Source organism: Erythrolamprus reginae, chromosome 7 (assembly GCF_031021105.1).
Source record: "Erythrolamprus reginae isolate rEryReg1 chromosome 7, rEryReg1.hap1, whole genome shotgun sequence".
Lineage (NCBI taxonomy): Eukaryota > Metazoa > Chordata > Lepidosauria > Squamata > Dipsadidae > Erythrolamprus > Erythrolamprus reginae.
The window spans coordinates 69184254-69200562 of NC_091956.1; the positions used below are offsets into that span (position 1 = coordinate 69184254).

General features: G+C 43.8%; 1 protein-coding gene across 1 annotated transcript in view; it reads right to left on the reverse strand.

Moving 5' to 3' along the window:
• Positions 1-16309, reverse strand: part of FREM3 (FRAS1 related extracellular matrix 3) — a 93931-nt gene that overhangs the window by 38557 nt on the left and 39065 nt on the right. The window contains exons 4-6 of the mRNA XM_070757762.1: positions 11149-11379; positions 10891-11016; positions 2212-2463 (exon numbers count right to left, since the gene is read on the reverse strand). Coding sequence (XP_070613863.1) covers positions 2212-2463; positions 10891-11016; positions 11149-11379 — 609 coding nt within the window. The remainder of the gene's footprint in view (positions 1-2211; positions 2464-10890; positions 11017-11148; positions 11380-16309) is intronic.

Below are 16309 nucleotides of genomic sequence, written 5' to 3' on the forward strand. Positions count from 1 at the left end.
GCAGGCAGCATGTGAAAACACATCCCCTTCTTTCCACCGAAAAAATATCTCTCCATGGAACTGGCCCCTGGTGCCCCAAAGGTTGGGGTGATGTAAGCAATACATTTTCTAAAAAATTAAAATATCACATCCGTATTCTTTTGGATTTATATAGAACATGCATACATTAAAAGGAATAAGTTAGAAATAGAATTTGTACAGCAAAGCAATTGAAGTAAGTTAAAGAGAAATCAAGTGGTTTTATTTTCAAGTATAAGCGCTTAGAACTAATTTTATTTACATAGTTTGAGAAATATAATATTGATACAAAGAATTTTATGTACGTATTACTAGGTATGATACTACCATTTTCCCAAACTCCCTGATTTTGTATCCTTTCCCCTTATCTTTTTTCTCTTCCTGTTTATACTTCCCTTCCCCCTCTTTTGTATTAATAAATAAACTATTTTTCAAAAAGAAAAAAAAAGAAAAAAAGAACTAATATCGATGTAGATCACAGTTCTGAGCAGGAAGTTATATGACTGCAGTGAAAGTCAGTTGTTGTTAGCTGCCCTTTACATTTAATGGATCAGATGATGTCTGAAGTTTTACTTCAAAGATATTTAAATATAAGAAGCCTCTGAGAATCTAAAATAGCATCTCTTCCAGTAGCGCACACAGCTTTCGCTGACAAACATCTCCTATCAAAATCTGCTTTGAAGAATTTGGGAACCTTCAATCACACAGTTGAAGAGGAGAACTGTTGAAGAGCTGTCTCAAATGTTCAACTTTCCAAGCAATAGATTTTTAAAAAATTTAAACTAAAAGCTGAAACAATGAATAAAAAATATTACACCCCCAACAGAAACTAAATATCTAAATAAAATAAAAACCTAAATAACCTATATCGCATGTAAAAGTACAACAAAATGTCCAGATAGAACAAACAATATATACCACATAAGCTATGACGTATGATTGAAAACATGATTCTGTAATCTAAGATGTACACCAACACTCCGCAGTCTGCATTGGTTGTCGATCAGTTTCCAGTCACAATTCAAAGTGTTGGTTATGACCTATAAAACCCTTCATGGCATCGGACCAGAATATCTCCGGGACCGCCTTCTGCCGCACGAATCCCAGCGACCAGTTAGGTCCCACAGAGTGGGCCTTCTCCGGGTCCCGTCAACTAAACAATGTTGTTTGGCGGGGCCCAGGGGAAGAACCTTCTCTGTGGCCCCCACCCTCCTCGCCTTTCGTAAGCTCCTTAAAACCCACCTCTGTCATCAGGAATGGGGGAATTGAGATATACACAAGAGCCGGGGTGGTGCAGCAGGTAGAGTGCTGTACTGCAGGCCACTGAAGCTGACTGTAGATCTGAAGGTCAGCGGTTCAAATCTCATCACCGGCTCAAGGTTGACTCAGCCTTCCATCCTTCCGAGGTGGGTAAAATGAGGACCCGGATTGTGGGGGCAATATGCTGGCTCTGTTAAAAAGTGCTATTGCTAACATGTTGTAAGCCGCCCTGAGTCTAAGGAGAAGGGCAGCATAAAAATTGAATAAATAGATAGATAGATAGATAGATAGATAGATAGATAGATGGATGGATGGATGGATGGATGGATGGATGGATGGATGGATGGATGAATGGATGGATAAATAAATAAATAAATAAATAAACCTTCCTTCCCCCCTAGGCCTATACAATTTATGCATGGTATGTTTGTGTGTATGTTTGGTTTTTAATGAGGGTTTTTAGTAATTTAAATATTAGATTTCTTATATTATTGTTGTTGTTAGCCGCCCCGAGTCTACGGAGAGGGGCAGCATACAAATCTAATAAGTAAGTAAGTAAGTTAAGTAAGTAAGTAAGTAAGTAAGTAAGTTAGTAAGTAAGTAAGTAAGTAAGTAAGTAAGTAAGTAAGTAAGTAAGTAAGTAAGTATGGATAAATGATAAGTAGACAAAGAGAGAGAGAGAGAGAATATTGAGCTAAAGGGGGAGAGGAAGAGAGAGAGAAAGATATAGATAGAGATGATAAGCGATAGAGAAGATATAGAGAGATGATGACTGTGTAGAGAAATACAAGAAGTGACTCATGTGATCAAGACCTGAACAGCCAGTTAATGGAGGGAAAGTGAGGGAGTAAATATTCAGAGACCAAAATTTGAATAAATTCACTGAACACTATAAACTTTGAAAAGATGTCTACCATTATTCTTTCTACTCACGATCATTTGTATCAGCTAAAATGATGACATTAGTACTGGGAAATTCAGCTCCAATTTTTCCACCCAATGGCATACTTAAAGTAACATTAAAAAATTCATCTTCTTCATAAAGCGAATCATCAATAATTATGACCCGGCATATTTTCTCCTTCTCATCTTTATGAAAGCGAATTATACTGGTATGGTCATCTGGGCGAGATATGTAGTCCGAATATGACAAGACGGTAGAAGGAATCGTGCCGGTGGCAGTCCCTTAAAGAAGAAGAAAATAAATGACAGTGAATATACATTACATTTCCAATATTTATTTTTTTGTATGTATAGTACATACAGTGATACCTTGTCTTACAAACTTAATTGGTTCCGGGACGAGGTTCTTAAGGTGAAAAGTTTGTAAGACGAAACAATGTTTCCCATAGGAATCAATGGAAAAGCGATTAATGCGTGCAAGCCCAAAATTCACTCCTTTTGCCTCGAAACCCCACCTCTGGACCTCTGTGTTTTTGCGATTCTGCAATTTCACTGAGGTTCCCCTCGCTGGGAAACCCCACCTCCGGACTTCTGTTGCTAGTGAAGCGCCCGTTTTTGCACTGCTGAGATTCCCCTGCTGGGATTCCCCTGCAGCATCACAAAAACACAGAAGTCCGGAGGTGGGGCTTCCCATGGAGGGGAGCCTCAGTGGAATCCCAGCAGCGCAAAAATGGGTGCTTCGCTGGCAACGGAAGTCCAGACACGGGGCATCCCAGCAGCAGCGGTGGGTTTGTAAGGTGAAAATAGTTTGTAAGAAGAGGCAAAAAAATCTTAAACCCCGGGTTTGTATCTTGAAAAGTTTGTATGACGAGGCGTTTGTAAGATGAGGTATCACTGTATTCTGTTTCCGATATTTGTATTTGTAACTTTGTTATATTTATAGTCATATAACTACAGCATATACACCTACCTTACTCTATAATACAATAAAATTAAGTAACCTACTTCTGAACTCATATATGTAATTGATATGAATTTGTATAATCTAAAGTTTGAACAGAAACATTACCTTACTATGTATACCCTGTTTTCCCGAAAATAAGACGTACCCTGAAAGTAAGGCATGTCAGAGGTTTTGCAGAAGTTGCTAATATAAGGCACCCCCCGAAAATAAGGCGTAGTCAAGTTTACATACGGTACGGTGGAAAAACATACAGTACCATTCAAAGCTGTTCACAGCGGTACCGTAATAATAATGTGGCGTCCCCTGCTAGCCCCTTCCATCGCTTTGTACCGTCCAGTACAGCAGACACAGTCTGCTGCTGTCTCACCGCCATTACAGTCTCCACTACAGTGTGTAGACTGTAGTTCCTCTGGTGGCCGGAAGCTGCAATAGCGGGAGTATATTGTTGTACCATATAAGTGCCATCGTTTGTGTGTGTGTGTGCCATACTGACAGGTACCGTACCATAATCAGTTTACCGTACTGTACACTTTCTTTGGGGGTGTCAGCTTTTCTGCCTGTGAATTTGTCTTATTTGAGAAATATAAGGCACCCCCCCGAAAATAAGACATAGCACAACTTTTGGAGCAAAAATTAATATAAGACAGTGTCTTATTTTCGGGGAAACACGGTAGTTTAATATTTTATATTAATATGTAATAATGTTATACATTTTATTAATGCTACTCGATATGTGTATTATGTCTCTTTCCCCTTCCCCCTTTCTATCTTTTCTTTTCTTCTCTCTTTTTAATAAATTAATAAACTATTTTTTTAAAAACTACAGCATATAGCACACAATGTTCAAATGTTTGTGGTTCTATTAGGGGTTTTACATCAAGCAAATACAGAATTAAAACCAGTATCATAACAACCTAATATCTCTGTGCCCCTTAACAAGTATAAGTCAATTTTCTTTGCTCCCATTTTTTAATAAAAGAAAAGTGCACATTAAGCACATTGTAATTACTTAGCCCTTATCTTTTCCCTATAATTAATTGAAAAAGCAGATATTGCTAGCTCAACTATGCCTACTCTCAGATCAGATGGGAGGGGGCATTTGTATGCTGTATTTGGGGAGTACACAAAGTTTGGCAAGAAATGATAGGAATGTAAAGAAGAACTGTTATCTTGAAAAAGGGCAAATATACAAAGGAAGGAATTTAGTTGAAACGGTGGGTTGTCTTTTCAATTAAAACAAAATTTAGATTATATTGGCTCAAATACAAAGATACTAAGAGTTTACTTCAAACTTTGCTTCTTTGAGAGATAATATGCGTTACTCCCTAACATTTGTAGTTTGGAAGAACTGCTGTCTTCTCGTTACTTTATCTGGAAGGAACATGACTAAGATGAATAGGTCTGGTCCCAACAAGGTGGGAAAAAAATGAAAAAATCAAAATAAGCCGAATGCCTCGTCAGTCTCAGCCCTACTGACCTCTACTTATAGCTTTAACAGTTAATGGCTGTTCAAAGTTACAATATCGCTGAAAAGAGTGATTTATCCCTGTTTTTCATACTTATGACCACTGAAGCACATAGTCATGTGATCGAAATTCAGAATTTTGGCAACTGACTTATACTTATGATGGTTAGTGTCTCAAGGTCATGTGATAGTGTCTCAAGGTCATTTCTCACAACTCTCTAAGTCAATGGGAAAGCCAGATTCACTAAATCACTGTATTTCTAACTTAACAATTGCAGTGATTCACTTAACAAATGTGGCAAGAAAGTTTGCAAAAACTCACTTAATTAATGTCTCACTTCGCAACAGAAATTTTGGGCTCAATTGTGTCGTAAGTTGAAGACTATCTGTAATAAACATTTAACATAAATAGCACATAGGAATAACTGAATTGTTTCCTTCCTTCTCCACAGCTTTCTACACTCATAGAATCAAAAGATGTTCCATGTTTACATGGAATATTCTATCCTACATAGAAACTGGTCAAATGTAAATTAAAACATTCATTTTTCTTGCCTCCAAACTATTCTGAATGTTTAGGAATCTAGTACAGTGGTACCTCTACTTAAGAACTTTTCTAGATAAGAACCAGGTGTTCAAGATTTTTTTGCCTTTACTTGAGAACCATTTTCTACTTAAGAACCCGAGCCAGGAAAAATTTCCCAGGAAATTTGGGAGGGGCACAAAGGCCCGGCCAGTTTCCTGCCATTCCCCCTTTAATCTCAGCCATCTGGGCTGCCAGAGGAGCCTTTTAGTGACGCTTAGGGAGGCTTTGGCAGTCCAGAGTGAACAAAGCATTTTCCTTTCTCTGGGCACTTGGACAGGGAATAAACCTCTGCCAGCACCCAGAGAAAAGAAACGCTCCCTTCGCTCTGGGCAGCCGAGGAGTCATCACAACGAAGGAAAGAGGCTGGCTACAAAGCGAGTGAGCAAGAGGAGAGGGGAGCCCTTCAGTATGGGAAGGAAGAGGCAGCAGGTAGCAGCAGCAGCAGCCAGTGTATGTGAGGCAGCCTCGCACCCGCTACTCCTTGCCGCCTCAGAGTCCCTCTTTTTTTCTTAAGCCTTAAAGTTTTGGTTTTTTTTTTATTCCCCTCACATCACCTTCATCCTTTGGTAGTGACTCTCCTCCTCCTCTTCTTCCTCCTCCTCATCCCACCCAAATTCCGAGCTTTTATTTCTTTCCTAATGGGTTTGCACACATTATAAAGCTCTACATGGCATCGGATCAGAATATCTCCGTCTTCTGCCGCACAAATCCCAGCGGCCGATAAGGTCCCACAGAGTTGGCCTTCTCCGGGTCCCGTCGACTAAACAATGTCGTTTGGCGGGCCCCAGGGGAAGAGCCTTCTCTGTGGTGGCCCCGGCCCTCTGGAATCAACTCCCCCCAGAGATCAGAACTGCCCCCACCCTCCTTGCCTTTCATAAATTGCTTAAGACCCACCTATATCGCCAGGCATGGGGGAATTGAAACATCTCCCCCAGGCTTATAGAGTTTATGTATGATATGCTTGTGTTGTATGATTTTTTAAATGACGGGTTTTTTAGATACTTTCTTTTAATATTATATTTGTTACATTGTATATTGTTATTATTATTGTTGTGAGCCACCCCGAGTTTGCAGAGAGGGGCGGCATACAAATCTAATAAATAAATAAATAAAATTATTTGCTTTTACATTGATCACTATGGGAAAAATTGCTTCTACTTAAAAACGTTTCTACTTAAGAACCTGGCCACGGAACGAATTAAGTTCTTAAGTAGAGGTACCACTGTATTACTTTTCAAGCAAAAACCTTCTCCATAACACATGCAGTCGTCCAAGGGTTTATTCTATATTTTTATTGCATTAAATTAGACTAACTCTAAACAGACTGAGCATAAAACTGCAAGCCCTGAAATTAATTAATGAACTTTACACCATGTTATTCTATCATAGTTCTATTTCTACTTAGGCCACCTAGTAAGGCTCAGTATGAAAGCCTCGAACTAAAGGAATCTAATCTTCCTTTTTAAAGTGGCTATGAACCTGTTTAAATACTTTCATCTCTCTATTACAGTATATCTTGCAGCTGTGCTGGCATACCTAACATCTGAGACTGACCAACAGCTGTCATGCTTCACAAACACAACTTCACTAGCTGTCTAACCCATGGGATCATAAATATTGCAGTATATGCACCAGGCAGAAGTTCATTCTGCCTAATAAGGAAATAAAGTATTGGGGGAAAATGATCTTACATATATTTTCTACTAGTTCTCCCATTAAGGTATGACTAAGCTGAACAAGAAGAATACAAAGGTATTACAGTGATCCCCCGTTTATTGCATCCCCAACCATTGCGAACAGGGTACTTCGCTATTTTTCAACCCGGAAGTCAAAAATACCATCTACGCATGCGTGCCGGGCACGCATGCGTAGATGGCAGCGGCTTCCCTGGGTCTTCCCCCTCTTGCTGGCGTCAGCGAGGAGTTTCCCCACCGCCCACGCAAACTCCTCGCTGCCGCTCGCCCGCCCTTCGCCTGCCCACGCCGTTCGCTCCCCCCTCTTGCTGTCGGGAGGGCGAGAAGCCCTCCCCAGCACCCGCTCGCCCGCCCTTCGCCCTGGCGGAGAAATTCCAGCCCCCACCTGGTCCCGCCCGATCCTCCTCCCTGAGGCAGCTCGCCCTCCCATGGCCGCTTCCTCCACCCTCTATTGCAAGCCTCTCTCCTCCCATATTCTGCCCCCCTCCCAGCTTCCAAGCCGCATTCGCCTTCCTCCGCCACCACCAGCATCCAGCTCCCAGCCAAGCAGCCAGGAAAGCCGAGCCGGGCGTGGCGGGGAACATCGGCGCGGGAGGCAGGAGACGGCCGCCGTCACCGCCATACGCGGCTCGGCTTCCCTGGCTGCTGCTCCGGTCGCCCGATCGTCTCCTGCCTCCCGTGCCGATGTTCCCTGCCAAGCCTGGCTCGGATTCCCTGGCTGCTTGGCCGGGGGGGGGGGGGGGCTCGGCCGAAAGGAGCTGGAGACGCAGAGCTGAACACACCCCTTCATCCCCAAAGGCCGGCCTTTTTGTCTGGGAGGGAAGATGACGTGCCGGTGGCACAGGGGCGAGGGGCGGGAGGCAAATCGCTGCATCTCCAGCCCCTTTTGGCCGAGCCCCCCCCCTCCGGCCAAGCAGCCAGGGAAGCCGAACTGGGCTTGGCGGGGAACATCGGCACGGGAGGCAGCTTCTGCCGGACATGGGCAATGGGCGGGACAGAGAAGCGGGGAGAATCAGGAGGCTCCTTTGGCAGCTGGGGGCTGCCCGGCTTTGTTGTTTTGGCTGCAGCGGGTGCCAGGCAGCCTCCAGCCGCCAAAGGAACCTCCTGATTCTTCCCGCTTCTCTGTCCCGCCCATTGCCCGTGTCCGGCAGAAGCTGCTGCCTTATTGCTCTTTGCCGGCGGGATGCAAAGTGCTGGGGTGGGAGGGTGTCCTGACAGCCCCCCCACCCATATGCTTCGCCTCCCGCCGGGCAAGAGCGCTCGGGTGGCAACTTCTTCTAGATACGGGCGATGTCCACGCTCTCTCTCGGCGCTTTCGAGCCGAGTCCGTGAGCGAGTTCGCTCCCGGACTCGGCTCGAAGGCGGCGAGAGACAGCGCCAAGGAACGGGCCTGTCCACGCTCTCTCTCGGCGCTTTCGAGCCGAGTCCGTGAGCGAGTTCGCTCCCGGACTCGGCTCGAAAGCGCCGAGAGACAGCGCCAAGGAACGGGCCTGTCCACGCTGTCTCTCGGCGCTTTCGAGCCGAGTCCGTGAGCGAGTTCGCTCCCGGACTCGGCTCGAAGGCGGCGAGAGACAGCGCCAAGGAACGGGCCTGTCCACGCTCTCTCTCGGCGCTTTCGAGCCGAGTCCGTGAGCGAGTTCGCTCCCGGACTCGGCTCGAAGGCGGCGAGAGACAGCGCCAAGGAACGGGCCTGTCCACGCTCTCTCTCGGCGCTTTCGAGCCGAGTCCGTGAGCGAGTTCGCTCCCGGACTCGGCTCGAAGGCGGCGAGAGACAGCGCCAAGGAACGGGCCTGTCCACGCTCTCTCTCGGCGCTTTCGAGCCGAGTCCGTGAGCGAGTTCGCTCCCGGACTCGGCTCGAAGGCGGCGAGAGACAGCGCCAAGGAACGGGCCTGTCCACGCTCTCTCTCGGCGCTTTCGAGCCGAGTCCGTGAGCGAGTTCGCTCCCGGACTCGGCTCGAAGGCGGCGAGAGACAGCGCCAAGGAACGGGCCTGTCCACGCTCTCTCTCGGCGCTTTCGAGCCGAGTCCGTGAGCGAGTTCGCTCCCGGACTCGGCTCGAAGGCGGCGAGAGACAGCGCCAAGGAACGGGCCTGTCCACGCTCTCTCTCGGCGCTTTCGAGCCGAGTCCGTGAGCGAGTTCGCTCCCGGACTCGGCTCGAAGGCGGCGAGAGACAGCGCCAAGGAACGGGCCTGTCCACGCTCTCTCTCGGCGCTTTCGAGCCGAGTCCGTGAGCGAGTTCGCTCCCGGACTCGGCTCGAAAGCGCCGAGAGACAGCGCCCCCCGGACCCCCAACCCGGGTTTGGGGGGCTGCTAGGAAGCCCTCCATGCCGGCGGCAAACAGCCGCGCCGCCCCCAATCTTCGGCTCCTCGCTAGCGCTGTGGGAGTAAAAACACCATCTGCACATGCGCAGACGGTGTTTTTACTTCCGCATTGCTACTTCGCGAAAACCCGCTCGTTGCGAGGGCTCCTGGAACGGAACCCTCGCAACGAGCGGGGGATCACTGTATATTTATATTAACATATCCAAATTATTTTTAGTATCTATTCATCATTTCTACATGTTACTTGGCAGTTTGCTTCTAAAATCAATTTACAAATTATCTGATGAATACACTGGCAACCTTTGTGCACTTTAATTAAAAAATTAGTTTCACTAAATTTAGTGGAAATTCATGAATGCAAAACTAGTTTTAGAAAATTTTGCTGTTGCTCAGGAAAGAAATGGCATTTCTTGTCTGACTCTGAATGCTTACATTAGAGAATAACCATCCAATCTGGCATTAAAATATCACAAAATCCAAAGGAAAAGCTGAAAGGGGAATTCTGGGAGTTGAAGTCCTTCAGGCTTAAAGTTGCCAAGGGTGGGGACCCCTGGTTTAGAACACAATATCTGGAATCTTGTGAAGGTTTAGTAATTTGGAAAGGTAAGATTGCAGGATGGCATCAGAAGACCTTTTCAACGCAGCAAAAATATACAAATCAAAACTAAAAAGAAAAAAACTAATGAAAGGGGGAAAAACCCCCAGTTATTCCATGTTACTTTTTATTTATTTATTTATTTTATTTATTTATTATTTAGATTTGTATGCCGCCCCTCTCCGAGGACTCGGGGCAGCATACAAACATGATCTTATTCATTTCCCCACCGAATTTTGCTCTTTTTAATCCCAATGATCATCTTTTGCAAGGTTTGTTAAACCTCTTCTCTATCAAATGAAACAAAGAACAATTTAGAAAGAAAATATAAAATAGTTTAAGGTGAAGAGTAGCACGTAAAAAAAAGTATTCATTAGCAATTTGCAAGCTTTTTGGAACTGTTTTGCCTTACAAATTCTATAAAATAGATATAGTGTGCTAAGTTAAATCAAATTCTGCTTTATGGGACAAAACTTTTGCCAGACCCATCCTAGACTACTGCTCATCTGTCTGACACCCATACCACATCTCAGACATCAACACCCTTGAAAATGTCCAAAGATATTTCACCAGAAGAGCCCTTCACTCCTCCACTCGAAACAGAATATCCTACGAAAATAGACTAACAATCCTGCGCCTAGAAAGCCTAGAACTACGGCGCCTAAAACACGATTTGAGTATTGCCCACAAGATCATATGCTGCAACATCCTACCGGTCAATGACTACTTCAGCTTCAACCGCAACAACACAAGAGCACACAACAGATTCAAACTTAATACAAACCGCTCCAAACTTCACTGTAAAAAATATGATTTCAACAATCGAGTTATCGAAGCGTGGAACTCATTGCCGGACTCAATTGTGCCAACCCCTAACCCCCAACATTTCTCCCTTAGACTCTCCACGATTGACCTCTCCAGGTTCCTAAGAGGACAGTAAGGGGCGTACATAAGTGCACTGGTGTGCCTTTCATCCCTTACATATATTACTACATGTCTATTTTTCTTCCTATGTATTTGTGTATTGGACAAATGAATTAATAAATAAAATAAAATAAATACAATATGTCAGTAAGGAATACCTTGATGAGTGTAACAAACAACCATTAGTTCATGACTAGTATCTCCAGATCTCCTGATAGGGATTAACAGTTCACCAACATCTTCCTCTACTTTATATTCTGAGCCAGGAATATACACGGTAGATTCTGAAAAAGAGCAGAAGATCAATGTACACTAATCATTTATGACAAAATAGGCTTGTTAAAATTCTATTCCAGTAAATTGCAGCCAAGATATGAAAGTTACATGATGGAAAAAGCAGGAACGAAGTAACATACCATCACCAGGATCAACAATTTCCACCACTGCCTTCTCTGGCAACTCCAGGGCAGCCATAACTGGGTCTGACAAAATAATCTGGAAGGTCTCCGATTCTTCATATTTATTATCTGCAATTATTCTTACTCGCCAAGTAGCCAGAGTCTGTCCTGGGTTAAACTGAACCTGTTTCTGAGCTTTTCCTCTGAAATCTTTATCCTTTTCTGCTGTTCCATCTTTAGTCCCAATGCCTATATACATTTTTGGAAGAAAAAAATGGATATGAGAAACCTTAGACTTGAAATACTTATTTATGAAATGTATCTTACCTTTCTACATAAAATAATTTTAAGGTATTTAACAATAAGACACAAACGAGAATGCAAAATTACAGTCAAACAATTAAGACTTAAAATGACTTCTTAACAAACAGGGTTTTTCTTCTTTTTATGATTCTGTAATCCCTTAATTTGAGGTAGATTTAATTTGGGGGACAGAATGGAGCTGAGCATTTACTGACTTGTTACCCTTCCTGACGCCTTTGTGGAGTTTGCAATAGACACTTTCTCTTTGCACCTTGAAAAAGAGACCCAGGAGAAGAGCCTTCTCTGTGGCGGCCCCGGCCCTCTGGAACCAACTCCCCCCAGAGATTATAATTGCCCCCACCCTCCTTGCCTTTCGTAAGCTGCTTAAAACCCACCTCTGCCGCCAGGCATGGGGGAACTGAGATACACTTTCCCCCTAGGCCTTTAAAATTTTATGCATGGTATGTCTGTATGTATGATTGGTTTTTATATACAGTGATCCCCCAATTATCGCGAGGGTTCCATTTCAAGACCCCTCGCGACAATCGATATTTCGGGATGTAGTGGTGCAGAAGTAAAAACACCATCTGCGCATGCGCGCCCCTTTTTCCATGGCCGCACATGCGCAGATGGTGGAGTTTGCGTGTGGGCGGCGGGGAAGACCCGGGGAAGACCCAGGGAAGGTTCCTTCAGCCGCCCAACAGCTGATCTGCTCCGCAGCGCGGCAGCAGCGAGGAGCCGAAGATGGGGTTTCCCCGTTGCCCAGGCAATGGGGAAACCCCATCTTCGGCAACTCGCTGCTGCCGTGCTGCGGAGCAGATCAGCTGTTGGGCGGCCGAAGGAACCTTCCCTGGGTCTTCCCGCCACCCAGGCAAAGGGGAAACCCCAAGATCGCTTGCTGCTTGCCCGTTTGCTCGCCCGCCCGGCTGCTCGCTTGCCGCTCGCTTGCCGCTCGCTTGCAGTGCGGCAGCAGCGAGGAGCCGAAGATGGGGTTTCCCCGTTGCCTAGGCAACGGGGAAACCCCATCTTCGGCTCCTCGCTGCTGCTGCGCTGCCGAGCAGATCAGCTGGTGGGCGGCCGAAGGAACCTTCCCTGGGTCTTCCCGCCGCCCAGGCAAAGGGGAAACCCCAAGATCGCTTGCCGCTTGCCGCTTGCCTGTCACCCGCTCGCCCGGCCGCTCGCCGCTTGCCCGTTCGCCCGCCCGCCCAGCTGCTCGCTTGCCGCTCGAGAGCAAGAGGGGGAGAGATAGAGAAAGAGAGAGAAGGAAAGAAAGAGATGAGAGAGGGAGGAAGAGAGTGTGAGAGAGAAAGAAGCAAGATAGAGAAAGAGAGAGAGAAAGAAAGATGAGAAAGGAAGGGAGTGACGTCATCGGGTGGAAAAATCGCGATATAGCGTTTCGCAATGATCGGGATCGCGAAACTCGGGGGATCACTGTAATGGGTTTTAACTGTTTTTAGTATTGGATTATACTGTTTTGTTACTGTTGTTAGCCGCCCCGAGTCTGCGGAGAGGGGCGGCATACAAATTCAATCAATCAATCAATCAATAAATAAATAAATAAATAATACATGTGAAATCACATTCCTAGCCAGTACTAGAACAAAACATCCTTTAAAGATATATTCTTAACTACATTAAACTCCCAAGGGAAATATCACACATCTTTGTTTTATGCCTTGCTCAGTAATGAACTGCTGGCTAGGAATTTCGTTTATTTTCACATATTCTTTACTTCATATACTGTATCACTCATCACATTCAGCAACCAACTTCAACTTTCTATATTTGTGCTAAACATTCCATGATTCATGCCTCTTCACTTTGTCTAAATCAACAGAGTGTTATAAACTTTATTTATAATAAACTTTCAATTATCTTTTCTAAATGCTGAAGAACACTTTTGTGGCCTGCCATCACCAGCTTTTAGTCACTTCAGTGTCACTACCTACATTCTTCCATTAGAGTGCCATCAAATTATATTGTCAAAGAATTGCCAAAAAATAAATCTGCCTGTAGTTTATGTAGTAACTATTGTTACTTTTCTATTTTACATAGCGAAATATACAAAACATCAATCTTCCAATTATCAGTAAAATATATTTAATTCATACACATTAAGCAATTTCTGTACCAGGACTATGGAAGCAAATCATAATGATATATGCAAGTACAGTGATACCACGTCTTACGAACTTAATTGGTTTCGGGACAAGGTTTGTAAGGTGAAAAGTTTGTAAGACGAAACAATGTTTCCCATAGGAATCAATGGAAAAGAGATTAATGCGTGCAAGCCAAAAACTCACCCTTTTTACCAGCCAAAGTGCATGTTTTTGCGCTGCTGGGATTCCCCTGAGGCTCCCCTCCATGGGAAACCCCACCTCCGGACTTCTGTGTTTTTGTGACGCTGCAGGGAAGTCCCAGCAGGGGAATCCCAGCAGCGCAAAAATGGGTGCTTCGCTGGCAATGGAAGTCCGGAGGTGGGGTTTCCCAGTGATGGGAGCCTCAGCGAAATTGCAGCATTGCAAAAACACGAAGTCCTCGAAACCCCACCTCCGGACTTCCATGTTTTTCTGATGCTGCGATTTCGCTGAGGCTCCCCTCGCTGGGAAACCCCACCTCTGGACTTCCGTTTCCAGCGAAGCACCTGTTTTTGCGCTGCTGGGATTCCCCTGCAGCATCGCAAAAACATGGAAGTCCAAAGGTGGTGTTTCCCATGGAGGGGAGCCGCAGGGGAATCCCAGCAGTGCAAAAACAGGTGCTTCGCTGGCAACAGAAGTCCAGAGGCGGGGCATCCCAGTGGCGGCGGCTTGGGTTTGTAAGGTGAAAATAGTTTGGAAGAAGAGGCAAAAAAAATCTTAAACCCCGGGTAAGTTTGTATGACGAGGTGTTTGTAAGATGAAGTATCATTGTATATAGGTCCCGTTTCATAATATTTTTTCTTGAAAATTACTATACATAGCAACAGTTCCACTCTTTGATATATATCACTATAATTCTAAATACTCCTCCCGTTTTTCTCTCACTTCAATTTCACCCTAAGCCATTTCATCTTTTTTATTAATTCAATTTACTCTGGTGGAGATTCTTGGTTAACCTTCTTCATTCTCTTTCAAAATAATTATATTTCTATCAGCAAAATCTACATTTTGTCTGTTTCTTTTTAATCTTAACGATTTCTTGATCTCCATGGCAATATGTATGTCATTATACATATTAAATATAGTACCTTTCTCTCCTTTCTTTCTTTTGCCTTTCTCTGTTACTATATTTTATAGACATGCTTACTTTGTATATCCACTTTTCCACTCTTTTAGGAGATTATTGTACCTTCTATTTTTTATACATTTTTACAATCTTTAGTCATTTTTCATTATACTGCTACTTCATTTCTTCTCCTTTTCTTCCATATTGGATTTCCCCCCATTTTTTTCTACTTTAATGTTGCCAGTGTAATGTTGTTTATTTCTATAAGATAAACTATAGATAATCAAGTCAGGCAAAAGGTCTCTATGACAGAATTTTCAAGGATGGGAATTTTTAACTAACTGTCCAAATTTTTGTTGGAAAACTAACCCAGCCAACACTATCAGATTCTAAACAACAACAACCCAACAAAAAAAAGTCCTTCCACAAAAGCAGGGCGGTTCTTTGACAACCATTTTGACATGTCTGGCTACATACTGTGTTCAGTTCTGGAGACCTCACCTACAAAAAGATATTGACAAAATTGAACGGGTCCAAAGACGGGCTACAAGAATGGTGGAAGGTCTTAAGCATAAAACGTATCAGGAAAGACTTAATGAACTCAATCTGTATAGTCTGGAGGACAGAAGGAAAAGGGGGGACATGATCGAAACATTTAAATATATTAAAGGGTTAAATAAGGTCCAGGAGGGAAGTGTTTTTAATAGGAAAGTGAACACAAGAACAAGGGGACACAATCTGAAGTTAGTTGGGGGAAAGATCAAAAGCAACATGAGAAAATATTATTTTACTGAAGGAGTAGTAGATCCTTGGAACAAACTTCCAGCAGACGTGGTAGATAAATCCACAGTAACTGAATTTAAATATGCCTGGGATAAACATATATCCATCCTAAGATAAAATACAGAAAATAGTATAAGGGCAGACTAGATAGACCATGAGGTCTTTTTCTGCCGTCAGACTTCTATGTTTCTATGTTTCTATACATATAGGCGTTAGCCACAATGACCCATGTTGAGTGCACAGCAAAGGCTATTTTTTCAGATAGCCAAATGTGAGAGTTATATGACCCTATCAAAGGGATGGGAGTCAGCAAAGTTTGCCCAACTTTGGGTTTGCTCAAAGACAATCATATGCAAAAACAATATTCCAATGTCTAAAGTTTTCCACAACTACTGATTTCCAAGTCAATGCTGCTTCCGTTTTCTTGGGTAGAAATTGTATGTTTTGGAATCAACTGAAGGACATCAAGCTAAAGAAGGCTACAGGACTTGTTCCTAAGGGTCACTTCTATATTTTGAGCCTTAATAAGTAAAATGTTTGGAATCATCCGTGACATCTCCTCCTCCCGAGATGTACACTTTATCATAGCACTTCTAAAAAAACATGATAAAGAAACTTCAGTGTTTTCCTGTTTCTTACTGAATTCACTGAACCAGTTAACAAAAAGTACCATATTTTTCAGAGTGTTATACACACCTTTTTCCCACCTAAGAGAGGCTGAAAATTTGGGTGCATCTGTTACTCTGAATGTAGCTTTTTGAAACTTTTTTTCCCAGCCCTACCAATCTTCTCTGTTCTTCTCTGCTTTTTTCATTGCTAATTGCTTGGAAGAATGTTTTTTCTAGCCCTAATAAAGTGCTCACAATCTTACCAGCTTGCAGGCTTACTC